The sequence below is a fragment of the Chrysochloris asiatica genome, unplaced genomic scaffold (assembly GCF_000296735.1).
Source record: "Chrysochloris asiatica unplaced genomic scaffold, ChrAsi1.0 scaffold00042, whole genome shotgun sequence".
NCBI lineage: Eukaryota > Metazoa > Chordata > Mammalia > Afrosoricida > Chrysochloridae > Chrysochloris > Chrysochloris asiatica.
The window spans coordinates 7,408,657-7,436,293 of NW_006408560.1; the positions used below are offsets into that span (position 1 = coordinate 7,408,657).

General features: G+C 37.5%; 1 protein-coding gene across 2 annotated transcripts; it reads right to left on the reverse strand.

The window, feature by feature from the left end:
* Nucleotides 1-214: 214 nt before the first annotated feature.
* On the reverse strand, nt 215-19,595 carry CTSS (cathepsin S). 2 transcript variants are annotated; one of them, XM_006861378.1, is made up of 8 exons: nt 19,543-19,595; nt 18,340-18,466; nt 12,906-13,028; nt 11,138-11,287; nt 9,238-9,465; nt 7,739-7,904; nt 3,309-3,411; nt 215-440 (listed from the first exon to the last, which is right to left on the reverse strand). In XM_006861378.1, exons 1-8 carry the CDS (start codon nt 19,566-19,568, stop codon nt 341-343), a joined length of 1,023 nt encoding a protein of 340 aa, XP_006861440.1. In that variant the 5' UTR covers nt 19,569-19,595; the 3' UTR covers nt 215-340. The 2 variants fall into 2 exon arrangements, with proteins under 2 accessions (XP_006861440.1, XP_006861441.1); XM_006861379.1 differs by lacking the exons at nt 11,138-11,287; nt 19,543-19,595 and having other exon boundaries at nt 341-440; nt 18,340-18,465.
* Between the last annotated feature and the right edge of the window lie 8,042 nt (nt 19,596-27,637).

The window sequence follows — 27,637 nt, forward strand, 5'->3', positions numbered from 1 at the left end:
TTTGGAAAGATATTTATTAAGCACGTATACACTATCAGATTACAAAGGGGTTACCAGAGGGCTTAAAAAACAGAGTATAACATAAGACAAAGATACGTACAACAGATTATTCTCATACAGTTATAGTACACTATTAATTTATAAGATTTTATTTCCAATATCTGAAAAGTTAAACAAGAAATCAAACTATGTTTTATTATTGTTGTTGTTTTGCTTTCTAATTAGTACAGTAAACATACATTGATCACGACACACTTATTTGTACTTGTTACAACAGATAAAACTAAGGTAGGAGAAAGTGGCTCATCTTCTTTGAATTTTCATAAAACGAAGAGATCCTCTAGATTTCTGGATAGGATGGATAATTAGCAATCCCACAGTGATTTCCTCTATTTCTTGCCATTCTAATATATCCTTGATCACCAAAGTTAAGGCCCCAGCTTTAGAAAAAAAAATTATATAAGAATAAAATAAAGTCATATTATCAACTTTTAATCTCTTAGACTGTTTTGTCTTTTAAGCATATAAAAGTATATATGAAAAGCAGTAAAATAAAATTAGAACAAAATAATAATTTCCCACTGACTTTTAGGCCATTTTTAAAGAGTAGTTTGTAAAGCGTTAGTGTGATATTAATGAATAGACTTTTAATACCTAAAGAAAACAATATGAATATAACGTCCATTCTGGATTTATGATCTTCCTGTTTTGTAAGTATGCTTTCTGTAGGAATATTACACAGGGGGCTTCAAAAGTTCAGAAAAATGGGGCTGAAAGATCATGGAATCTTTCCATGAAATTTTGGAAGCCCCCTCATATTTTTATCTTTTCCAAGGTCCCATCTCCAAGTGGTTTGGTGTGATGGGATCATCATGGGTGATAATTGTCTATTAAATTTAAATGTATTTAACCCTTCAAAATACCCACTGCCATAAATCGATTCTGACTCATAGCGACCCTGTATAGGGTTTCCGAGGCTATAAACCTTTACAGGAGCAGACAGCCTCATTTTTTTCTTGTGGAGTGGCTGGTGGGTTTGGGCTGCCTACATTTTGGCTATCAATTCAGCACTTATCCGAAGCACCACCAGGGTGCTTTAAATTCCTCTAAAGACTGTCAATTAAATATTTTTGAGCAACTATTTGGAAAAGTCATAGAGAGCAAGGAATCCTAAGAATTGCAATAATAAGTACAGCTCTCAAAAAGCTTTCAAATCTAGACGTGGAACTGAGATGAGACTTCCTAATTGAAACTATCAAAAAATGGGATGCACTACTCATTTTTTGTGCTTTGAGTCTGCACAACTCAAAATGAAGAGAAAGAGCTGTAAACATCCATTAATAATCAGAACATAGAATGTACAAAATATGAATTTAGGAAAATTGGAAATTGTGAAAACTGAAATGGAACACATAAATATCGATATCCTAGGCATTAGTGAGCTGAAATGGACAGGTATTGGCCATTTTGAATCTATGACAATTATATGGTTTACTATGCCAGGACTGACAAAAACAACATATCAAGATCTGTCATGAGGTACAACACTGTCTGTGATAGAATAATATCCATGCACCTATAGGGAATACCAGTTAATACCACTATTATTCAAATTTACACATCAACCACTAAAGCCAGTGAGGATGAAATAGAATTTGTCAAGGACTTCATTCTTCTTGAATCAACTATCAAAACTCATGGAAGCAGCAGTCAAGAAATCAAACGTCGTATTGCATTAGGCAAATCTGCTGCACAAGACCTTTTTAAAGTGTTCCTGACCCAAGGCCATGGTGTTTTCAATAACCTCATATGCATACAAAAGCTGGGACAGTGAATAAGGAAGACCATAGAAGAATTGATGTCTTTGAGTTATGGTGTTGGAGGAGAATACTGAAAGTGCCAATGGGCTGCCAAAAGAACCGATAGATCCATTTTGGAAGAAGTGCAGCTATAGTGCTCCTTAGAGGCCAAGCTGGCCAAACTCCATCTCTCATACTTTGGACATCTTTCTCCTGTGGAACAGCTGGTAGTTTTGAACTGTTGACCTTGAGGTTAGCAGCCTGACTCGTAACAACTATGCTACGAGAGCTCCTTTCCTTAAAGAGTATAACTGAGTAAAATCTTAAGCTAAATAAAGTATCTGAGGACAAATTTTCATTTTCAGAACTGTAGAAGGTCTGCTCCAAATGTTCATTCCAATCCTTGTCAAGTTGTTTATTTTTATAACTCAGTGGTGGTGTAGCGCTGTAGGATAAGCATTAGACCACAAGGTCAGTTTAAACTATAAGGTTGGTGGTTCAAACTCACCAGCTTCTCCTTAGAAACCATATACAGGGTTGCTAAGAGTTGGAACCAACTTGATGGCACTTAACAACAACATGGTTCTTCCAAAACTCCCAGTGTGGTATTATAGGAGAAAGCACTAGAAAGCTAACCACAAGGTTAGTGGTACAAAACCATCAGCTACTCCTTGGAAACCCTATACAGGGTTGTTATGGGTCAGAACTGACTCTATGGCACTTAACAACAATAACAAATGGATCTAACACTCAAATGGTTCAACTTTGGACAAGTTTCTTAACTCTCTTGGTGTCAGGAGCTTCTTAATCTGCATTATGGGGACAAATGGGGTAAAATTAAATGAGAAAATATATTTAAAATATGTGTACAGTATCTTGTTGTTGTTGTTAAGTGCCAATGAGTTGGTTCCAACTCATAGCAACCTTCTACGTAAGGTTTCCAAGGAGTAGCTGATGAGTTTGAATTGCTGACTTTGCTATTAACAGTCCATTGCTTATCTTTTAGCACCACACCAGCTTGAGAAGTAAAAGTAGTTATGTTTATTTTTAACCAGGTAAGACTGGGCTCAAGTAGAGTTCATCCGCTTTAAAAAAAAAACAAAAAAAAAAACGTATACAGACTTCTAGGGTGACCAACCATCCTAATTTGCCTGGGATTGTCCCAGTTTTAAAAATGAAAAATCCTGTATCCATTGCTGGTAGAAATGCAAAATGGTGCAGCTGCTATGGAAAACAGTGTGGTGATTCCTCAAAAACTTAAACATAGGTTTTCCTTAGTAAAATCAGAGAAGTATTATAGGCGATGAATACTGAAAACAAAATGCTAAAGGCAGAATAGAAAGTAAAGAAATGGGGATACTGAGTAATTTAAAATGTCATTTTGTAAGAAACAATAAATGTTTATTGTTGTCAATATCTTAATCATCATAATCACAAAAAAGCATTTATGGAGATTCCCACAAATTCCTGTTTTAAATGAAATCTATATAAAAGTGTGAATGTATTTACCTGTTTTTCACAAGCCAGTAGTCTTTTCCATTAAGGGTACCATAGCCAACCACCAGAACACCATGATTCACATTTTGAGTACAGGCTGGGTCATAGTAGACACCTGAGAAAAAACATGGGCAGAGAAAAAGAGTGAATGGAATGAAACAATGAAGAATAGTTGAACTCACAATTACTTTTTAGTAGACTGCTTTAGATGTATTATAAGGTTTATAATTAAAGTGTTAGGAGGATAAACTCTCATACTTAAAGTATTTACAGTACATGATTTTTTGCCACCAATACTATACTTGCTTATTTTCTTGCCAAGTTTGGTATCAATTCAATTATAGTTCCTTCAGATACTTCTGTTAAGCTGCCTTCTTTTACTAATTTTTATGGTTGTTAAGTGTCATTGAGTTGGTTCCGACTCATAGCAACCCTATATAGGGTTTATGAGGAGCAGTTGGTGGATTTGAACTGCCAACCTTGCAGTTCAAACTGACCTTGCGGTCTAGTTACTTTTTTAAAATTACACGCAATTATATTATTTTATATTGTATTTCTCTGTATCTATTTCTAAATTGTTTGTTTCACATAATTTCATCTTTTAGCAGATTAACTGCTTTTTAAGGTGAAGTTTTTACAAAACATTCTAGCTTTCTATTTTGTCCAGTACTATGCTTTACCCTCAGTAAATGTTCAGGAAATGTATTATTAAGTTTATATTGTTGTTATTAAGTACTGTCAAGTCAGTTCTGACTCACAGAAATTTGAGGGTTTCTGAGGAGCCGCTAGTGGGTTTGAACCAACAACCTTGTAATTAGCAGTCCAGTGCTTATTCTACAGTACCACACAAGGACTTCATTGTGTATAATTTTTTAAGCCTCATATTAAAAAAAAAAAAAAAAAGTGTTAGGTGCCCACCTTGTACACTGCCGTACTACACCTACACTCATCATTGCTAGGTGCCGTCAAGTTGGTTCCGGCTCATAGCAACCCTATGCACAACAGAAGGAAACAATGCCTAGTCCGCACCAACCTCACAATCGATATTAAGCTTGAGTCCGTAGCTGCTGCCACTGTGCCAGTCCATCTCATTGGGGCCTTCCTCTTTTTTGCATACCCTTCACTTTACCAAGCATGACATCCTTCTATAGGGACTGATGATATGTGTCATAAGTATGAGAGACCAAGTCTCACCATCCTGGTTTCTAAGGAGCATTCTGGTTGTACTTCTTCCCACACAGATTAGTTTGTTCTTCTAGCAGTCCAAAGTACTTTTAATATTCTTTCTAACACTCATTCAAATATGTCAATTCTTCTATGGTCTTCTTTATTCATTGTCACATGCATATATGAGGCTATTGAAAATATCACAGCTTTGGTCAAGCACACCTTAATCCTCAAACTGACAGCTTTGCTCTTGAGTACTTTAAAGAGGTCTTGTGCAGCATATTGGCCTAATGCAATATGTCGTTTGATTTCTTAACTGCTAATTCCGTAAGTGTTGATAATGGTTCCAAACAAAATGAAATCTTTAATAATTTTAATCTTTTTTCCACTTATCATGATGTTATTTATTGGTCCAATGGTGAGGGGTTTTGTTTTCTATATATTGAGGTGCCACCCATACTGAACAACTGCCTCTTGGTCTATAAACAGGTTCCTCATAAGCCAATTCATAGTAAGTAAAGCACAGCTAAATCTCTTTCTGGCATTCTCTGCTTTCAGTCAAGCTCCATCTGACATCAGCAGTGATAACCCTTGTTTGACATCCTTATCTGAAACTGGCTTGAACTTCTGGAAGTTCCCTGTTAATGTACTGTTGCAGCCATTTCTTAATTACCTTTACCAAAATTTTATTTGCATATGGTAATAATGATATTTATCTGATGATTTTCACATTTTATTTTGTCACCTCTCTTTGGAATAGGCACAAATACGGATCTCTTCCAATTAGTTGGCCAGGTAACTGTCTTACAGATTTCTTGGCAGAGATAAATGAGTGCCTCCAGTACAGCATCAGTTTGTTGAAATGCTTCAATTTGTATTCTATCAATTCCTGGAGCCTTGTTCTTTGCCAATGCCTTCAGTGCACCTTAGACTTCTTATCTTCAGTACCATTGGCGCTTAATCATATGCTATTTCTTGAAATGGTTAAACATCAATCATTTCTTTTTGATACAGTGATTCTGTGTATTCCTTCCATCTTCTTTGATGCTTTTTGTACCGTTCAATGTTTTGCCCATAGAATCCTTCAGTATTGCAAGTGGATGGTTTTTTCCTTCAGTTCTTTCAGCTTGAGAAATGCTGAATGTGTTCTTCCCTTTTGGTTTTTCTAACTCCAGGTCTTTGCACATTTTATTATAATACATGACTTTGTCTTCTTGAGCTACGCTTTGACATTTTCTGTTGATCTCTTTTAGTTCCTCATTTCTTCCATTTGCTTTAGCATCTCTATGCTGAAGATCAAGTTTCAGAGTCTCTTCAGACACCCATTTTGGTCATTTCCTTCTTTCTTGTTTTCTTAATGATCTTTTGCTTTCTTCCTGTATGATATTCTTGATGTCATCCCACAACTCTTCTGGTATTCAGTCATTAGTGTCTAATGTATCAAAGCTGTTCTTGATGACCTCTAAAATCAGGTGGGATATATTCAAGGTCAAGTTTTGGTTCTTGTGGACTTGATTTAATTTTCTTTGGATTCAGCCTGAACTTGCATGTGAGCAATTAATGTGCAGTCTGTCCCTGGCCTTGTTTTGACTGATGATATGGGGTTTTTCCACCATCTCTTCCCACAGATGTAGTCAACTTGATTTCTGTGTATTCCATCTGGTGATGTCCATGTGTATGGTCGTCTTTTATGTATTTTTAAAAAGGTATTTGCAATGAAGAAGCCATTGGTCATGCAAAATTCTGTCTTGCGATCTCCAGCATAACTTCTTTCACCAAGGCCATATTTTCCAACTACTGATCCTTCTTCCTGTTTGTTTCTAACCTTTGAATTCCAATCACCAGTAATTACCAAGACATCTTGATTGCATGTTTGATCATTTTCAGACTGAAGAAGTTGGTAGAATTCTTCAGTTTCATCATTACTGGCTTTAGTGGTTGGTGTGTAAATTTGAAAGATAGTGGTATTAATTGGTCTTCCATGTAGGCGTATGGATATTATCCGATCACAGACAGCAGTTTATTTCAAGATAGATCTTGAATTGTTCTTTTTGATGATGCATGTGATTCCATTTCTCTTCAATTTGTCATTCCCCACATAGTAAACCATATGATTGTCAGATTAAAAATGGCCAATGCCAGTCCATTTCAGTTCACTAATGTCTAGCATTGTTGTTGTTGTTGTTATGTGCCGTCGAGTCAAGCATATTGATAGTTATATGTTCCATTTATTTTTGACAGTTTCCAATTTTCCTAGAGTCGTACTTCATATATTCCATGTTCCGATTTTTACTAGATGTCTGGTATGGTCCTGTGGGTTAATGCGCTGGACTGCAAAGTCATTTGAACTGCAAGGTCATCAGTTCAAACTCACCAGCTGCTCTTCAGAAACCCTATACAGGGTTGCTGTGAGTCAGAACCGACTTGACGGGCACTTAACAACATAACAACAGCTATGTTTCCTCATTTTGAGTTGTCCCCATCAGCAAATGAAGGTCCTGAAAGCTTTACTCCATTCACACCATCCTGGTAAATTCTTCTTTGAAGAGGCAGCTTCCCCCACCCCCCAGTCATATTTTGAGTGCCTTCCAACCTGAGGGGCTCATCTTCAGGCACTATATCTGACAATATTCTGGTGGTGTTCATCATATTCAATATTCTGATGCTATCTTAAAGTGTTCCACTGCTATTCATAAGGTTTTCAGTGGCTAAACATTCAGAAGTAGCGCTCTTCATGCTCTTCCTAGGCTGTTTTAGTCTGGAAGCTCAACTGAAACCTGTCCACCATGAGTATACCCTGCTGGTGTTTAAAACAGTGGTGGCATAGCTTGCAGCATAACAGCAACATGCAAGCCACAACAGTATGACAACATGACAGATGATTGGTAGACACCTACATGACACAGTCTTTATAGTGTTTACAAACACAGCCTAGGGAAACAAGTAGATTAATTTCTAATCCCAGGTCTACCCCTTCCAAACTGTGTGATGTTAGGCAAATTATCCTAAAGTTTAACTTTCACATCTGTAAATTAGGATTCGTGTAATGATTAAATAAGATAATGCACATTAAGAATTTAGCACATAGCATCCACTGTTAGTAAACTGTGTTACTTTACCAATTAGAACTAGGTGTAAAAAAACAAACAAACTGGCTTTATATAAAAAGGAGGATTCTGTTTAAACATTCAAAGGTGGAGTGATGGGGAAGGATAAGATTATCTTATAGTGCAATGGTAGCTTATAAAAAGAGGATAATGTATCTAAATTTTTACCACTTTTGTAGAGGAAGAAAGAAGGATGACTTGCATCTATACCAACAGACACAGGTCCTTTATTGGCCACAGCTTCTTTCAGGGCATCTTCACTGCCAAAGGGAAGCTCAGTGTACTTTGAACATGTGGCAGCTCGGTTTTTGGGGTCATAGTGGCACTTTTCATCCTGCAAAAAGAAGTATAAGAGATAAAGAAGTATACTTCAACTTCTTTTATAAATTATCAATAGCCTAAGTATTTTGGATTTCAAGATATGTATTCTTTCCTCACTTTTAAATTATTTGTTGTTGTTGAGAATATATACAGCAAAATATACCAATTCAATAGTTCCAACATGTATAACTCAGTGACACTGAAGACATTCTTTAAATTGTGCAAACAGTCTCACCCTCCTTTTCTGAGTTGCTCCTCCACCCTTAGCATGCACTCACTGCTCCTAAATTTAAGCCTATGGCTTAAATTTTAAGTTCAAATTCATATTTTAAATAAAACATATTGGCAGCAGTATGAAAGATGAATTTAAGAGTAAAGGGGACCAGTTAAAATACTACAGCAATAGTCCAGGCAAGAGCTATCTCCGTCTCTCGTTTAAAGAAAGATTAAAACTTCCAAAACTTAGTAATTCCATGTTTCATCAACCACAGAAGAAATATAGAATCATCCTACTGTTTTCAATTGTGAGTTTCTTCATACCTGTAAAAGTTGCCAAGACACTATCTCTTTGACTCTCAAGTATAAGGTAACACATAGAGATCGTAAACTCTAAAGTAGAGTTTTAAAATCTTTTTGATGATAGTAATGTCTGCTGCTGATGATCCAAAGTTAAAATGATGGTTTAAATCAAGACCATAAGATATGGAAAGTATTTATAGGATATTTTAAATAAACAACAGAAGCTTACAAATTCATTTTTGTTATGTCTGAGAATCCTAGCTAATTCTTAAGTTCTCGAGTTCTCTTTCATATAAACATTTTTTTTTTAATGTTTAAGAGGAAAAGAACTTGAAAACATTAACCCAACTTAATTCTTTAATAATAAGCCAAAGTAATAATGTTTAAGATAGTAGAATTTGGGGTATATATTTTCCCAAATTTTCTGTATATGGATACATTACTTGCATTATTTAACAAACTGAAGAATGAACTTGCAAGGAGGAGGAGAGCATTATTTAGCTTCTTAGGAGGCAGAAGAATGATGTGATCAGTGATCTGACTATAAGGGCAAGCTGTCATAGGAGGCTGCAGAATAAAAAAAGTTAAATACCAGGCACATATACAGGAATAATATTAAGGAAAAGTTACTTGAAATCTGTTTTTTAAGCGTGAGTTTCTATTTGTTTGTTTAAAAATCATTGTGCCCCAGTTACTGCCTAAAAAAGAACTTGAGAATTTAAGAATTTCTGATGGGGATTTTCAGACACACACAATCCTAGTTCACAAACAACTGGCTTGGAGATAGTCCCTTGTGGTCAATGGATAGCTTGAGGTTTGTTACATACCATGGCTTTGTAGGGATAGGAAGCTTCAGAATCGATGCCATTGTTATCAATAATATATTGGAAAGCCTGTGTCATGAAGCCCCCATTGCAGCCTTTATTCTGGTATTTTTCATTTGAACAGTCCACCAGATTCTGCGCACTGAGAGACAGCAGCTTTCCTGTTTTCAGTTTCAGCTGTGCTTCCAGGGCCCCCACTGCACTGAAAGCCCAGCAAGCACCACAGGAACCCTACAACAGAGGCAAAGTCACAAAGGAAGTCAGTAAGGATGACTTGCACAACCCAAGCTAGGCAACTCCCAACATGGTCAACCCTGTCAGTAGTTCCCAGAAAGTGCTCCTCAGCTACAATTTCCTTCTCTCGAGACAACAGGAGTCCTGGTGTGGCATTGTAGGTTAAGCACCAAACCACAAGATCGGTTTGAACCACAAGGTCAGCTGGAACCACAAGGTCAGCTGTTCAAACCCACCAGCCACTCCTCGGAAACCCTACACGGGGTCGCTATGAGTCAGAATTGACTTGATGGCACAGTTGTTGCTATGTGCCGTGGAGTCGGTTCCGACTCATAACGACCCTATACAGGCTTTCCGAGGTTGTAAATCATTACGGGAGCAGAAAGCCTCATCTTTCTCCCACGGAGCATTTGGTAGTTTTGAACTGCTGACCCTGAGATTAGCAGCCCGATTTGTAACCACTACGCTACCAGAGCTCCTTAACAACATAGGTGGTGTCTGGTATGGTGCTATAGGGTAAGCACTGCGTTGTTAACTGAAAGATTGGCAATTCTAAGTCACCAGCCGTTCTTTGGAAACCCTTGGAACAGACTTGATGGCACTTAACAGCAACAAGGAGATTCATTTGTTTCACTCTTAGTTATCCCTGACCGGTTTAGAATCTTTGTAGTTTTTTTGGTTTTCTTTTAAGTAAACTAAAGAAAAATGAAAACAGAATACATATAAGCGACAGTTTTGTAAAGCTTATATTTCTTATTCTAATAATACAAGCCAAACTATGAATTTAAGGAAACTTGGTGACACAGTGGTTAACCACTCAACTGCTAACTGAAAATTTATTGGTTCAAACCCACTAGGTGTTCCATGGGAGAAAGATGTGGCAGTCTGCTTCCTTAAAGATTTACAACCTTGGAAACCATATTGGGAAGTTATACTTCGTCCTGTGAAGGAGCTGTTTTGGCGTAGTGAGTTATAGGTTGGGTTGCTAACTACAAGGTCAGTAGTTTGAAACCACCAGCTGCTCCGTGGGAGAAAAATGAAGCTTTTTGTTCCCATAAAGATTTACAGCCTCAGGAACCTTTTGCAGGGTTGCTATGAATCAGAACCAAATCCACAGCAGAAAACCCCCACCACCCTGTCCTGCAGGATCCCTATCAGTCAAAACCAACTTGGTGGCAACAGACTTGATTTGGGTATTTTGGTTTAACCACGAGTTAATCTGGTAAGTACAATTTACAGGTTACTCTTACCTCTAGTGTTTTCCCATCCTTCAAACCTGAAATTTGTAAGTGAGGTCAAAGGGAAACTAACTGACTTACTGGTGTGTACACAGAGGGTACTGCTTCTCAAGCAATTGGTTTAGTAATGGGTCCAGGGTGGTCAATGGATATCCTGGGCACTAAAAGTTTGTATTAAAGACCTATTAACGTCACAGTTTTTGTCTAATGTGGCTCGAACTACTTGTTTTAAGCACTGTGAGGAATACAAATAAAACAAAATATTTTTACATAGGAGTTTATAATTTAGTTGGGAAGACCAGAATAACAAAGTAACTAAAAAATAACATAAGGGACTGTGAGATTCACTGCCAAATTATACAGCTACACTAAATATTTAAGAAAGAACGAACGTTCTACTTGGTGCAGAGGCCTGGGATGCTAATACTCACCTGGTATTTCACATTAGTAACACAGCCCTTCTCTCTCCAGTCCAGAGAATCAGGCAATTTCTGATTAGGATCTGACTTGTAAGTGAAATTTCTCTGCCATTGGCTGGGAACTCTCAGAGAACTCATCAAAGACATGACTTCTTCACTGGTCTACAAAACAAATATATAATACATATATCTTCTTTTACTTATACCCTTCATTCTAATATCCTAGTAACTGTAACTGGGAATATATTGAAACACTAAGAAAAACAGTGGCAGTTATGACCAACATAGGTGCTGGTTACTACTAGTGGGTGAATTATCTAGATCTTTTAAGTGTTGCATTTGAATTAGCACTCCAGTTAGTCACCTTCATTGGAAAGGAGGGAAAAATATGGTGAAAATCAGAAGTTACAAGGAGGCATATTTGTGGTTCAAAACAAGGCAGAATTTTAGAAAAGAACTATATAAAAGATAGACTGAACTGGTGGTTTTCTTTGTAAGAAAGAATTGTAGAAGAGAGTCTTGAACTTAAGTTTCAAGAGTACTATGGCAACATTAGTAAAGTTTTGTAGAATGGACAGAATATAATAGGAAATGCTAGTGTTCTTAAATATTCACACTCCCCATTAAGAAAATAGGTAGACCATATTAGGAACCCTGGTAATGTAGTGAGTTCCAACTTGGGCTGTTAACTGTAAGGTCAGTATCTATCAGTTGCTCCTTGAGAGAAAGAGGAGGCTTTACAGGAAATCTTTCCCATAAAGATTTGCAGCCTCAGAAATCCCATATGTAGTCACTCTGAGTTGGAATCAATTCCACGACACACATCCACCTCCTCCACCACCATTAAGTTGTCAATTCAGAATTAAGTAATTGAAAAATGTAAAAATACAAAACATAGGAACAAACATTTATAAAACATATCCCAGGGAGCTTAAAAAGTTTGTGGAAATGGAATTAAAAGTTCATTTTTCCACGAACTTTTTGAATCCCCCTCATGTTTCTTACTCTAATAATGCAAGCCAAACCGTGAACTGAAGGAGCCATCATGTCTCAGTGGTGACTTAGCTATTTAAAAAATGTGAGTAAATAGTCTGTAGCAGCGTTTTCTAGAATTTATAAATAATAAAAGCCACAGCATTCTGTGAATTTAAAATAATCCTAGAAAGAAGGGATTTGTTAAGGAGAGTAGTCAAAATAGGACAGAGAAAGGAATCTATGCAAATTCATTCATACACCTTAAATCCTACTGTTTTCTGTTCTATGATAGTTACCAGGGGTGAGAGGGAAGGGTAGCAGAGGTCACAGGGAGGAGTGAAAGAGTTAAAGTGACTCGAGGTAAATACTGTTCACTGATGGTACATGGAAGGGTTTGCAATCCTTGTAAAATGAAGTATATGATTTGTAATGTAATGATGATCTGCTCTGTAAACCTTCACTAAAGTCACACAAAAAAGTTGTTGTTTTTTTAATCTCGCTGTTTAAAACAAAACAAAACAAAAAAACAGATGGAACAGAAGCAAATACTGTTGGATGATGATGCACGGAGGGGATTATAATCATTGCAATGAAACAATGAGTATAAAACCCATGTTCTCCCATGTAAACTATCACTCAATTCACAATAAAAACTTAAAAAATGAAAACGCTGTTTTCTATCTTTATATACATATAGCTTTATTTTCCTTTGTTGTACTTGTTGATGACCTTTAAACTGTTTGGGGGGAAGACAGCAATCAGGTTTAACAAGACATGAAAATAGGATTGTTTATAATTTACCTACCATGTCTCCCAGGTGGTTCATGCCTAGATCGTATGAATGCATTCCCATTGAATGCTCTAGATTGTGAAGCATCACAAATTTTAGATTCTTTTCCCAGATGAGACGCCGTGCTTCTTCTTCATTCTAAAATTTAAGAAAACAAAACATAGTTGTAAATTCAAACAAGTGTTCAGTAATGAAAATAACCTCATTATGAAGCATTCTACTAAATGTAGATCTGTCTGACAGCATGTGAATAAATGAATTTATATCCACTGCAATTACTGAAATCACATGTTAATCTTAATTCTAGCCATTATTATTTGCCTTAGGATGCTAGTCTCAGAGGTTCCTCTAAGTCTCTATTGGTCCAGTGAGTCTGGTCTCTTTTAGGAATTTGAATTTTATTCTACGTTTTTCTCCCATTCTAACTGGGACGTTCTGTTTTGTCCCTGGTCAGATAGTTGGTTGTGGTAGACAGACACCATCTAGTTCTCCTGGTCTCAGGTTAGAGAAGGGTGTGGGTTATATGAGCTGCTAGTACCAGGGACCAGTATCTTCTTTGAGCTTTTGCTTACCTTCATTTTCTTTTGCTTTATATGAGTAGAGACTAATAGTTGTGTCTTAGATGGCTGCTTGAAAGTTTTTAAGACCCCAGATGCTACTCAGAGACCTGGTGGTGTGCTGGGATAAGCAGTGGGCTGCAAACTGCAAGGTCAACAATTCAAACTCAACCATTCCAAAGGAGAAAGATGAGGCTATCTGCTTCTGTAAAGATTTGTAGTCTCAGAAATCCTACGGAGCTGTTCTACTCTGTCCCATAGGATCTCTATGAGTCGGAATCGACTCAATGGCAATGAGAGTGAATGAGATGCTACTCACTAAGCTAGACTGTAGAACATAAACTTGATGAATTATGACCAGTTGATTGCGTTACTATGGTCTTGAGCCTTCAACTCCAGCAAACTCATCCCCTATGGTGTTTGGTTATGTCTAGGAAATATCCGTAACTGTGGCCTCAATGTGCTTTATTATATATATGAATATATATGTGTAGCATACACAAACATGTTAACACATATGTCTACAGATACACCCATACATTGATGTAGGATATAAAATCAAAGAGCCATCTGACCTAAGGTAAAACTGCTGAACTAAAGCTAAAGGCTTCCCATTTTTCACACAGATTCAAACCTTGTTTGGGAATCAACCGTATCATTCAAGAAATGGTTTCCTTTGTGGTCAGGTTAAGAATTGTGGATACTTCATATCATGGAGTTTGTAACCAACACCTTATTGAAATTATTTGTTTCAGATCTCACTAGGAAAATTTGTTTCCTTGGCAAGGTAATTTTTAAATTCCCAAAAATGTCCATAATGCCATTTGTGATTGGCCATGAGACTACCTCTGGGACCACATAAATTATGTCTTTTAGCCAATCAATGTATTCCAGTTGTATTGATATAAACAATAGTGTTAAAAATCATATTTTGCTTTGCCTTATCTTTGACTGACCTCAATCACTATAAATGAATCATAATATTGTATTTATAGTTCATTGTATGGCATTATAACTATGAGGGGGCTTCAAAAAGTTCATGGAAAAATTCTAATATCTTTTCATTACATTTTCCATGAACTTTTTGAAGTTCCCTCATATGTATGATTTGTGCTTCCTGCCTTGGATTAGTGACTTCACTTGTTGGAGCTTCCATGATTCTCCATTTGAATTATATTTTTGTTTCAATTAATCTCTTTAATTTCCTTTGACAGAGCTAGTCTTTTTTCTATAATAACATGCATATGTATACCAAAGGACCTCAAAAATGTGTAGAAAAATGGAGTTAAAAGATAATGGAATTTCCCCACCAATTTTAGAAGCCTCCTCTTATATACATATTCCTTCTTATACACATGTATGCATACGTATCTACCTATGTAACATCACATCTATTTTTGTTTGTTATGGCTGTTGTTGTAAAATAGCATGTATTACATAGTATTTAAAGAAAATGCTCCTTGTTCTTGTGTACTTCTTAGAGTCATCATTCTCTGAGGAGCACTTTTGATTGGAGGTCCAAGGATTTAAAAAAAAAAAAATCTGCATTCTCAGCCAGTATCTCTTAAAATATTACTTCTGCACCATTCCATTTAAGTCTCTTCTTCAGAAACTCCTATCAGCTGTATTTTGGAGCCTCAAAGTCTCTCTCATGCCTTTTACGAGCATTTTCGTAGTGTTTTCTTTTTATTTCCATGTGCTGCATTTAAGGTGAGTGCCTCAGTACTATATTCCAGTTTGCTCATTCCATACAACTCACTCCAGTCTGGACTTTTTCCTTTTTGTTAAATTCTTATTTCAATGATTATGGTTTTAATTTCTAAGATTTCTAATTGGATTTCTAACTTATTTCACAATTCTAAAGTCCTTTTTGGCTCTATGAGTTTAATTTGATCTGAAGTGAATTAATATTCTAAGTTGTTTTCTTTGCTCTCTGGGGACTTCATTTATATAGAATTCAACATACACAGAATACGATGTCCATGGTGTTCCTTAGAATTAATTGCTTACCCTCTACTTCACTCCAAATAAGCCCTGGTGGTGCTGTGGTTAAGTACTTGGCTTCTAACATAAAGGTTGGTGGTTCAAACCTACCAGCTGCTTCATGGAGAATGATATGGTATTCTCTTTTGTAAAGATTGTTGTTGTTGTTATGTGCCATCGAGTCGGTTCCGACCCATAGCGACCCTGTATAGGGTTTCTGAGGGTGTAAATCTTTACGGGAGTAGAAAGCCTCATCTTTCTCCCGCAGAGCAGCTGGTAGTTTCGAACCGCTGACCTTAAGGTTTGCAGCCCGATTCGTAACCACTACGCTACCAGAGCTCCTTTTAGCCTTGGAATCTCTATGAGGCAGTTTTGCTCTGTCTGATAGGGTTGCTATGAGTTGTCATCAACTTGATGGCAATGGGTTTAGCTTTCGTTTTTTTTTGGCTTATGCTACCCTATCCCAAGAGTCACAGTTGCCATTAAATAGTAGCCTTCGTGATCAGTCAGCAGAAGTTCTAGTCCCTGAGTGGGAGAGCCCAGACTCTGGTTTCAGGTAGTGAAAACTCGTCTCCCTTGGAACAAAGTTTTACTCTGTTACCCTAGTATTTGGCATGTATAGACACCCCAGAAAACCCAAACCTACTACTGTCAAGTTAATTCAAACTCTTAATGATTCTGTAAGACAAAGTAGGACTGTCACATAGAATTTGCAAGGCTAAACTCTGCAGGAGCTGATTGCAACATCCTTCTTCCACAGAGCCTCTGGGGAGTTCAAACTGCTGACCAATCTTTCCAGTTAGTAGTTTGCTACTTAACCATTGCACCACCAAGACTCATCTCTAAACCACTTTGTTTAAGTGCCGTGGAGTCGGTTCTGACTCACAGCGAACCTGTACAGGGTTTCCGAGGCTGTAAATCTTTACAGGAGCAGAAAACTTCATCTTTCTCCCATGGTACAGCTGGTAGTTTTGAACTGCTGACCTTAAGGTTCGCAGCCCGATTCATAACCACTACGCTACCAGAGTTCCTTCCACTAGAAGGGAAAAATTGGAAGAAATCTAACAAAGGACAGAAAAAGATAAAAGAGACAAGTAAGTAAACTTTGAAATAAATTTATAAAGGTATCAGGACTGTTAATCAAAAGTCATGCTCATTCCTCCTGAGGGACTAGCATCATTAAAAAGAGGGCTAGAATTCATTTTGCTAAATAATGGTGCTAACTGCAAAGCTAACTTAGTCAACTTTGAAATTGGGGGCTTCTTCCTAAAGGGGAGTGAGTGAGTGTGAGCTTCATCACCACTAAGAAAACAACTCAGTGTGCATGTCCTACTAAGTGTGTCATTTTTATACAAAATAATACATCAAATAAATTAATACATAATGCTTACAAACTCAGGGACATTATGTAGTTTTAAGACCTAGTAATTCGAAAAATAGTGTTAAAGTTTTAAGATCAATCACTAAGTTTTTTGTTGTTTGGGGGTTTTGTTTTTGTACATGTACAATTTATTGACTGTACTTCCAATTATCAGTTGTGCAACTCTACCCTTAAGCAACAAAATACTTCCGTAACTCTTACCCTTCTCTTCCTCTTTCCTCCTGCCCGTTATTGTTGTTAGTACCAGTTTCGACTCATAACAACCCTGTAGAGGGTTTCCAAAGAGCAGCTCGTGGGTTTGACTGCCAGCCTTGTAGTTCACAGCCCAGTGCTGATCCTACAGCACCATACCAGGAGTCCTAATAACCACTAAAAAACTTTGTTCTGTATACATTTGACTTTTCTTGTCTTTTTATATAAATTAGGTCATACATTATTTGCCCTTTCTTGACTGACTTATTTCACTCATAATAATGCCTTCCAGTTCTATCCATATTGCCGCATGTTTCAAGATTTCATTTCTTTTACTGACTGAATAGTATTCCATTGTATGTATGCACCACATTTTGTTCATCCATTCATCTGTTGTCATTGAATATGCAAGGTGAGAAGCAAGAGTTAAGAAACAACATCTGGTTGTGTTTTTGTGCTCTAAGGACTGTGATAAGGTCTTTTTGTTCCTCAAACATTCCAATATGCTCTTTCCTCAGAGTCTTGCACTCATTTTACTTTGGTCTGGAACCTTTGACCCCAGTTATCCACTTTATTCGCTCCTTGGCTTCTGTCTAGTGTCTACTCAAGTATCACTTAATTAATGAAACTTCTCTGACCATCCTATCATATATAGAGAAAAATCATTCCTGACCTCTGATTGCCATCACTCAGAACCATACCTGTCCCCCATTCCTAGCTTACTTTTCTCTTCTGCACTCATTACCTTGTAATATACTGTATTGTTGTTTTGGTTGCTAAGTGCAGTCGAGTTGGCTCCGACTCACAGCAACCCTGTATAGGATTTGTAAGGTATGGCTGGTGGGTTGGAATCACTAGGCTTGTGGTTAGCAATCCAGTGATTATCTACAACACCACACCAGGACTCCAACATATCTATTTATTTCCTGTTTCTCTTAGTAGGATGTAAGCGCTGTAAGAACGGAACTTTGTTTTGCTTCTTGCTTTATCTCTAGTGCCAAGAACATCATCTGGCAAGATATGAGTGCATAATATTGATTTAGACACTGCCTGTAAGAACATAAGGAAACCTGGTGAACTGTAGAATAAATGCTGAACTGTTAACTTCAAAGTCAGAGATTCAAACTCACCAGCCGCTCCTCGGGAAAAAGTTGAGACTGTCTACTTCTGTAAAAATGTGCAGACTTGGAAATCCTGTAGAAGTTACCAGGAGTCGGAATCAACTCCATGGTAGTGGATTTGGTTTGGATTTTTGGTATGAGAATGAAATTTGGATAGGGAGAAAGCATAGGTAAAGGTACAGAAGTGTTATCACTTGAGTTGCAATCTCATCTACCTTTTCCTCGTATTGTTTGCTATATGTTTTCTTCCAGAGGTCCCAGTGGTTATCCAGCGTAGGATCCTTACGCAGTTGTGCCATTGCAGAGGGGCACACCAGGAGCACCCAAACCAACCATTTCATTCTGTTTAAGGAAAGATAACATAGGAAGAACAGCTTCTAGTTGCAAGTATAGACCATGTATATATATATATATATATTCCCCCACAACAAAAACAAATCCTTCAAAGGGATGGATTTTCTAGGGTATGGCACTGTAGGATAAACACTGGACTGCTAACCACAAGGTCAGTAGTTCAAACCCAACAGCTAGCTACTCCTCAGAAACCCTATACAGGGTTGCTATGAGTCAGAGCTGACTTGACAGCATTTAACAATAATCCCTTTAATGACTTTTTTTGTGAGGGAATTTCTGGGATCTATAGCCACATATAACTTCATGTTTACGTCTTAACTACCAGGTCCGTTACTTAGTAGCACTTGAAAAAGTCAATTTCAGAAAATTTCCAAGAAACCAAATTTATATCTAGAGGGAAAATAGTTGGGACTTTCCAGGATTTGCCAACAAATCTAATGAATGGAAATTCTCTTTCTTCCTTTCCAAAAGACCACTCTTAATAAGACAAAGTTCTGAAAAATCAAGTTTATCTCCTGAATTTTTGGACCCATAAGTTCTTCTTAACTGGTTTACTTAAATGTCATTTACATTTAAAGTATTTCAAGGACAACTCCTATCTACTGTTCTCATGCCCATGGTCATTTTACTTTCTAAACTTTTTTCCTTAGGAATCAAAATATCTATTTCAATAGAAACAATTCATTAATTTTTAAAACACCACATCTATACTTAATTCAAAAGGACTTTTAACAGAAATTCAATGACTAGCTCCTTCAACCTAGATTTTATTTTCTCCATGGCACACCACCACTATATTTCCTTTAATTCATAACATCTGGAATTCTAACCATCTATGTCTCCAGATTATAGTCCAAAGAAAGCTGTGCTTTCAATGTAAGACTTAGAGATTTTAAGCAGAAAATTTTTAGTTAAAAAGAGAAGCAGCAAGTTGGGCGACATGATTTTTTTGTTTACTTCCTGAAACAAAGGACTGTAAACTGGCAGATAGAGCAAGCTAAAAGCATAAAGGAGAAAGGAGTGTTTAAAGAAAGTTCAGGAGAATCAGAGCAAGCAGTACTTACGTGCCAGAACCAGCAGGTGCTCCCATAGTAAGAGTCCTTCTTGAATTGGTGAACTCACTCGGAAGAAGACAGAATTGGTGAGCTCTTTCAAAGACAGCAAGGAGATTTCAGATAAACTAACTTTAAATAGAAATTGAAACTTGTCACATGAGACACGCACAATGAGGAAGTGAACATTCATTTAAGTTTCATTTGAAATCCAACTAGATCAGCAACAACAGAGACTGGCAAAGGTGATGGTATATAGAGGGAACAGTTGAATACTCTAGACCCACAGACTGAGAAAGGAAGTGTGCCTGCCGGCAGGAGGATCCCTTGCAAGGTATGTGCTTTGGACATTTAAACGAATGTGTATTTTCTGTTTTGTATGTGTACATCAAAAAAAAAAAAAAAAAGGGAATTTAAAAAAAAAGGGGTGGAGAGGACAGAAATCAATACTGTTGACTGGTGATACACAGAAAGGATTGTGATTATTACAATGAAGTTAAATAAGATTTATTGAATGTAAAACTGATAATCTGCCCTATAAGCATTCACTTAATTCAGAATTAAAACTTAAAAAAAAAAAAAATCCAATGGATCTGCTACCTCCAGCCTTCTCTCTATGGTTTGGGGAGAATGTGGGTACAGTAAGCCATAAAGAAGAATCCTCAGTGGAGGTCAATAGAACAAATTCAGCAAAGTATGAGTTGTTGTTGTTAAGTGCTGTTGAGTCAGTTCTGACCCATAGCGACCCTTATAGGGTTTCCAAGGAGCAGCTGGTGAGCTTGAACCAGTGACCTTTCAGTCCAAACAACTTTGCAGTCTGATGCATTAGCCCACAGCGGAGTAATACAGATTTATCTTTAATCTCTTATCACTTGGATAATTCACTCTTACTTAAAAACACCGATTTCCAGATGGAAAAAAAATGAGTTATGAAGATATTAGGATTAAGCTCTTGAAACAACAGTTCTTTCTGTGGTTTCCTAGGTAAACCTGTATTATTCCTACCAACATGCTTCATCCATAATCTACTATTGTCTGATTCTCACCCAGTCATTCCTTCATTCACCAATTCAAAACATCTTTATTGATAGTAATTTTATGGATGTTAGTATTTTCATGGGAAAAATACACATCTATATACACCCAACAGGAGTCCTGGTATGGCACTGCAGGATGAACACTGGACTGCTAATCCCAAAGTTAGTGGTTCAAACTCACCAGTCTCTCTTGGAAACTCTATACAGGGTTGCTCTGAGTTGCAACTGACTCCACAGCACTTAACAATGACAATACATTTAACTGCTCAAGTAGTTACGGGGGAGATGTCCCCCAAGCAGCAGCAGTGCTTCCAGCATCTAGTCCCCAATGTCACTTGTATGACTTGTGCTTATGTCAAATATTGTGTCTATTTAGTGGCATCGTCATTTGAGCAGCCCCCTCTTTGTGGTTTGGGTGGTGTTCCTTCAAGTCTCACTGATTCTTTGGCCTTTCCAGAGATTGTGTGAGTTCCCTAACATTTAAAAACCAATGATAGTACACAAATAGTCTAATAACAACATGCCCAGGAGTGTTGAGCTTGGAGAAGTAAGGGCTGGAACCCAGAGATAGGGAAGGTGATTTTTTCCAGGCTGTGAACAGAGGAAACCCAAGAAGAAAACTATTGTGGGGCTTCCAGTGATTTCAGATTGTCTTCTTCTCTATCCTTTTACATATCTGATGTAATACCTTATTTTTTGCTTTAGACCACAGTGCGTATACAGTAAAACCTGCAAAAGTTGGAATCTATGTAGGGCAGAAATCTGTCAAAGAAGAAAAACATAAATATTTTCTACTAAAATGAGTAATAAGGTAAGTGGTAAGACTATACCCTGTTTCTTCCAAGGCAAAAAAACTTAGCAGACCCAGAAAAACAAGAGTGTTCCTTTGAGTCCCAGCTTTCACAGCTTCCATTGTACAAGGAAGCTCCAAAAAGTTTTTGAAAAAATTCCACTATCTTTTCATTTCATTTTTCCATGAATTTTTTGAAGCCTCCTCATATATATATGTCCACCAGATACATATGATTCAATTGTCTCAAATCTAGAAATGTGTATAAAAATAAATGCTTTTCAAGATAAAAATTGTAGACAACGATTTTTAGAAGAGACCATGGTTATTTTCAGTCATCATTTTTCTGCTGGACAGGGTCCATGTACCTACACTCAGTATAAATATGGTAATTGGGCAACAGAAGGGTCTTATTCCCCATTACTGGATTTTTTAAAAATAGAATTTTGTATGAAATTATTTCTCTAGCTACTTCAGATAATCCTCTACAAAATGAGAAAAAAAAAATTGGGGCTACTTGTGCAGTTTAGTGATGTTCTACACAGAATTTGGGCAGCAACCGCCAGTTAAATATTTTTCCATGTTCATTTAAAATTGATAAATGAATTCCACAATTACCCGGAAACTAAGTTGAGTTTGTCCCAAAAATGAAGCAGATATCTTAAGGACATATTCACTTTCCAGTTGGCCTTTGGACTCAAGAACTAAGCAAAGATTACATCTATTTCATTTGGAAACCAAAATTTCACTGTTTGAAGGCAGGGAAAATTTGAGGGAGCTTAAAAAAGTTCAAGGAAAGATGAAATAGAAAGATAATGATATTTTCTCAAGAACTTTTTGAAGCCTCCCTGTACGAATGAATTTCCTTATGGGAAAAAGAACAAATGATATTAACAGCCACTAGATTTTTTTTTTCTGTTACTGTCACTTCATGGGCTGAATAAAAACCTTACAAGTGTTTTCATTTGTCTTGCTTCTGCTACCTGTTGATTATAAGATCCAGAGCAAATAAGTTGATCTCCTGGTGACTCACTTTTCCCATGCATAAATAGCTAAAAAATACTGACTTCTTGGGTGCTGGGGGATGGGAGGCAATACACAAGAGGGAGGGGAATGGAAGAACAAGGCAGATGGGAGAATAGTTAGGCAGGTCTGCATGGGCTAAGTGGGACACAGGTAAACAATGATGTATGCACAACCTTAGAACAACAGGGCTCTGGAATACAGGGATTGAGGCATGGTTGGAATGGGTAAAAGAGGGGAAATAATATTAAGATACTTGGCTGTCTTTTGAATTTTGGTTTTCCTTGCCTACCATTGTAAAGTAGACACTTGAGGGGGAAAGAAAGGCATAGCCAGAAACATCACCATAGAAAGCTTGTAAGTCCATCTTCAGCCTATAACAGATTGGAATACCTAAAATGGGGCTAGAACTTGAACAGTGAAGGAGGCTTCCTGTGGAGCCTTTGCATTGCATAAAACCACAGGTGAAATCCTGAACCCCATCCAGAATCTTCTGAGTTAGGAAATTTCCACTTGAAAGGACAAGCAGACCAACCTGGAGTGGCTAGAACAGAAGATATTTCTTGAAAGAAAGACCGGCAATAAAAATCCAAAACAATAATAGCAATCTGATTGACTACTACAAGGACAAGCAAGTAGCTCACCCCCGGGAGCCATCAAGGCAAGGGGTCGGGTCCCCTCAGGGCAAACCCCCTTCCAAGACTCAAGGGGAATACATGAGCAGGCATGTGGTCTGGCTGGTGACCACATTGGTCACCAATAAGAGGAAATGGGGGAAAAACAGCAATGAAGTTGTGAGCTAAGTCCTACAGCGTTCAATAGACTCCTGTGAACCTGGATGGAGACCTGGTTGGCCAGCAGTGTGGTAAGACCTGGGGACTCCTGGGCCCAGAGACAGGGATATGGCCACAGAGCACTAGAGTGGAGAGTGAAGCGTCCAGCTGATATGAAGTGAGGGGAGATGCATAAGAACACCAATACTTGCAGATAGTACCCACTTGACCTTGCTTCAATGGCTGGATGATCAGAACTCTACTAGAAGAAGAAAGAAGAAGAAAAAAAAAGAGTAATCTGCTACAATTTGATGAACTTTGATATACTTATGGATGTAGTAACTCAAAAGAGGGAACAAATCTCTACAGCAAGGATCATTCCCACCCTCTCAGTATGCAGGGTTGACAGAGATGGGCAACTTAGACATTGGCTACCCAAAATGGGGGTGGGGAACTACAAAGGCAGGAAGTGACTAGTTTACAAGCTTTCAAGAGGAAGCCTAGTTCTAGAGGGTAGATTCTCTACTGAATGGTTTCAAATCTGCCTGGATGGGGCTGATGAAAAGAGATGGGGATAAGACTCTTGTGGTACAATAGTGAATAATTGCTATCAGGACTGACTGTGAAGGGTGGAAATGTAAAGGTAGACATTTTGTAACAAAAGGAGGGGAGTGGCTGACTTTGCAGTCCAGGAGAGGAGGTCCCTGGGACCATCAAGGGAGAGGAGCAGAGTGTGGGACCCTACCCAGAGATGGAGCGGCTGGGGACTCTAGACTCAGGGAGGGAGAGGGGCTGTGTGCTGGCAGGCGGGAGGCAGGCTTGCGGGGTGTACCCTTTGGTTGATGCTGTATGGAGGGGATTGTAATCATTACAGTGAAACAAAATACGATATGATGAATATAAATATAATGCTCTCCCATGTAACCTATCACATAATTCATAATAAAGACTTGAAAAAAAAAAAAAAAAAAAGACAGATTCACTATTTCAAAGTCTAAATTTATGTATGCATCTCTTAAAGTCACTTTATACTTCAGGTCAGAGAAATGGAATTGTTTCCTAATTATACTCGTGTTTCTAATCTTAATATTTTTATTCAAATTACTGTGTGAAAAAGTTATTTATAAATTAAAGCAGCTTTACCTTGAAACAAACAAAAATACTGACTTCATGGTATCTTAACAGTGTAAGACAATAGCAACAGAATGCAACCATAATATATTTCATAGAGAGGTAAAATTTTATGGTTTCAGCTAATTATTTCTAGTCTGTTCTCTTTCCAGAACAAGGTTCTAATAAAGTACTTAGTGTTAACTCAGATGATTATAAGCAATGCTACCTTTTGGGATATTTATTTGAAATACTAACACTCCTGTAACTCATTTATCAATGTTCTATTTGGCATCTTTTTTGTCTTTTGAGATTGAGAAGGATCTCAGTCAATATTTGATGAATGAATGAAGAATTTGCACTACTCTGAGGACCAAAGTTTGGCAATCACTCATCTTGTCTAGTTAGTCACCTACCATATTTGAAGTATTGAAGGAAAGATGGAGAAATATTAACAACAAAATACATGATTTCTACCTTAGGTTACTAAAATCTAGTTTGGAAGCATAAAAGATACATGCTTTTAAAGATTCCTTGATCTCATGGGCAAGCAGATTTTAGGAGAACTGCCTTGTGGCCTGTATTTGGGGCATTAAAAATTCCTTTACTAGAAATTGGAGAGCCTTATCATGGTCTGGAGTCCTGTGAGCTAATGTGTCAGACTGCAAAGTTGTTTGAACTGAAGGGTCGGTGGTTCAAGCTCACCAGCTGCTCCTTGGAAACCCTATACAGGGTCTCTATGGGTCGGAACTGACTTGATGGCACTTAACAACAACAACAACAACAACAACATGGTGTACTAATTTTCATCAGGAATCTGGAAGACAAGACTGAAAGTTCAAAGATAGGATGGAAGGGATAGGGTTCTCAAGTTTTCATGTAATTCCTTTGCCAGGGACATTGAAAGCATTGATCAATTGAAGCTAAAAACAGGAAATGTGAGCACAGGGCTCCTTCATGAGTGATCAACTTTCCTTAAACCATTTCTCCTTTTCACATCCTGCCAGAGCTAGTCAATCAGTACAGCCCTTTGAATCACTTATTACCAAAAGCAGAAGTAACAGAGAAGAGGCAGAGGATATTAAGACATTTAAGGAGCCCTGGTGGGGCACTAAAGGATAAGCACTGGACTGCAAGGTCAGTTAGAATCTAAAGACTGACCAGTTCAAACCCACCAGCTGCTCCTCAGAAACCCTACACATAGGTCTCTATATGTCAGAACAGACCTGACAGCACTTAACAACAACAACAACAACAATAGACAGGCAATTTCCAACTTGCAAAAGCATTGTGTTCTAAAAGACATGTAAATAGGCTATTTAGGTCTAAGAATACACTTTCCTAAAGAAATATTATAAACCTAACCAGACTCATAGCCATCATCAATTCTGACTCACAGTGATCCTGTATAGGATTTTCGAGGCTGTAAATCTTTACAGGAGCAGAAAGATTTTCTCCCATGGAGCAGCTGGTCTGTTTGAACTGCCAACCTTGTGGGTAGCAATCTGGTGCTTATCCTACAATGCCACCAGGACTCCTTACGCAGTGGTGACTCATTTCTTAGGCAAGTCCCACAAAAGCTTTTCTAATTCAAAATTGAAAGTTGAAAAATTAAACTGAAAAAATAGTGTAAGAAATACAACTGTCAGCGTATTAGACTTGACTCCAATTATACTTGTTTCATCAGTCCTGTGACTGGAACTTGATCTGAATTTCATTCTCATTAATAACAATGATGGCAAATTCTTACATGAGGGTAGGTAAAAAAATATTGCTACAAAATCATACAAATTTTTATTAAACAAAATTATCAAAATGTGAAGCTATAGTTTTTTGATATATCTTCCATCTACACCTATATACTTCTGATGGTGGTGTTTTCATCTCTCTAGTCCTACACCCAATAATCCTTTGCTCTTCAATTGATACCACTTCAAAATGATAGTTTGGACATTTTTGACAATTCAAAAATTTGTTTCTTTTAAATGTTCTTTGAGTTTGGGAAACAAAATGAAGTCTGAAGGGGCAAGATCAGGGTTGTAGGGCGGGTGGGGTAAAATTTCCCAAAGAAATTCTCCTTGGACAGCCCTTGATACCCTCAAAGAATGAGTAGGTACATTATTGTGATGGGGAAAAAATAACATTCCTTGGTCTTTTTCTGGACTTTTCCTCACCAGTGCAGTTTTCAGTTTTCTTGAAACATCTTTCTAATAAGCCCTCATGATACTCTTGTGTCCTTTAAGAAAAATCTATCAAGATTACCTCACAGATTTGGAGTCCCAGAGAACAATCTCCATAATCTGAGCTTACCTCTCTGCCTTGAATTCTTCTTTGAGGTCTTCCTGACCTTCCATTTAAAAGCAGTTGCTTTACAGGGCTCACCATTCCTGTAAACTTGTTACAAACTTTCAATGATTTGGGAAGATTTCCACTACAAATCTGTTAAAAATTTGGCATTAGCCCTGACATACAGATTGTTTTTTTTTTTCCATGAGGAAAGAATCTGTGTGTGTGTGTGTGTGTGTGTGTGTGTGTGTTTTAAAGGCACCCTAAGAAGAACAAGACAAGTGTATTGCTTAGAGACCTTGTTTGCAGTCATCTACCAATCACAGAGACATGTTAAACATGTTTTGTTTGTAATAAACCTGTACATGTATGAACTGGAACTCTAGAAGTAATACTTTCTTACTCACCCCCATAAAACAGATACTACGTATGAGACACAATTCTAAACCCTTTACATATTAACTCATTTAATCATCACAATAATCCTGTGAGGTAGGTATTATTATTGTCCCTATTTTACAACTCCCTAGCCTTAGTCCAAACCCAGGATTACTCTGCTAATAAATGGAAGAGGCAGGATTAAAATCCAAGCAGTCTGGTTTCAAAGTTCATTTTCTTAATCACTGTATTATCCTGCCTTTCACTAAATTTTAATTGGCTTTTATCACATCAATCTTTGATTGAATAGAGAGGAGGGGGAAAGTAATTGATTCCTGAGGGTAGTGGCTTGGACCAAATGATAGAAGTGTGTCATTTCTGGATGGTTAGTCACTGAAAAACCTTATGAACAACAGCGGAACATTGTCAGATATGGTGGCAGAAGAAGAGCCCTTTGGGTTGGAAGACACTCAAAAATATGACTGGGGAAGAGTTGCCTCCTCAAAGTATAGCTGAACTTTATGACATGAATGGAGGAATGCTTTTTAGACCTTTTGCTGATGTGCCACAACTTAAAGTGAGAAGAAACAGCTGCAAACACCCATTAATAACTAGAACTTGGAATGTATAAAGTATATGAACGTAGACAAATTGGAAGTTATCAAAAATGAAATGAAACACATAAAGATCAACATCCTAGGTATCAGTGA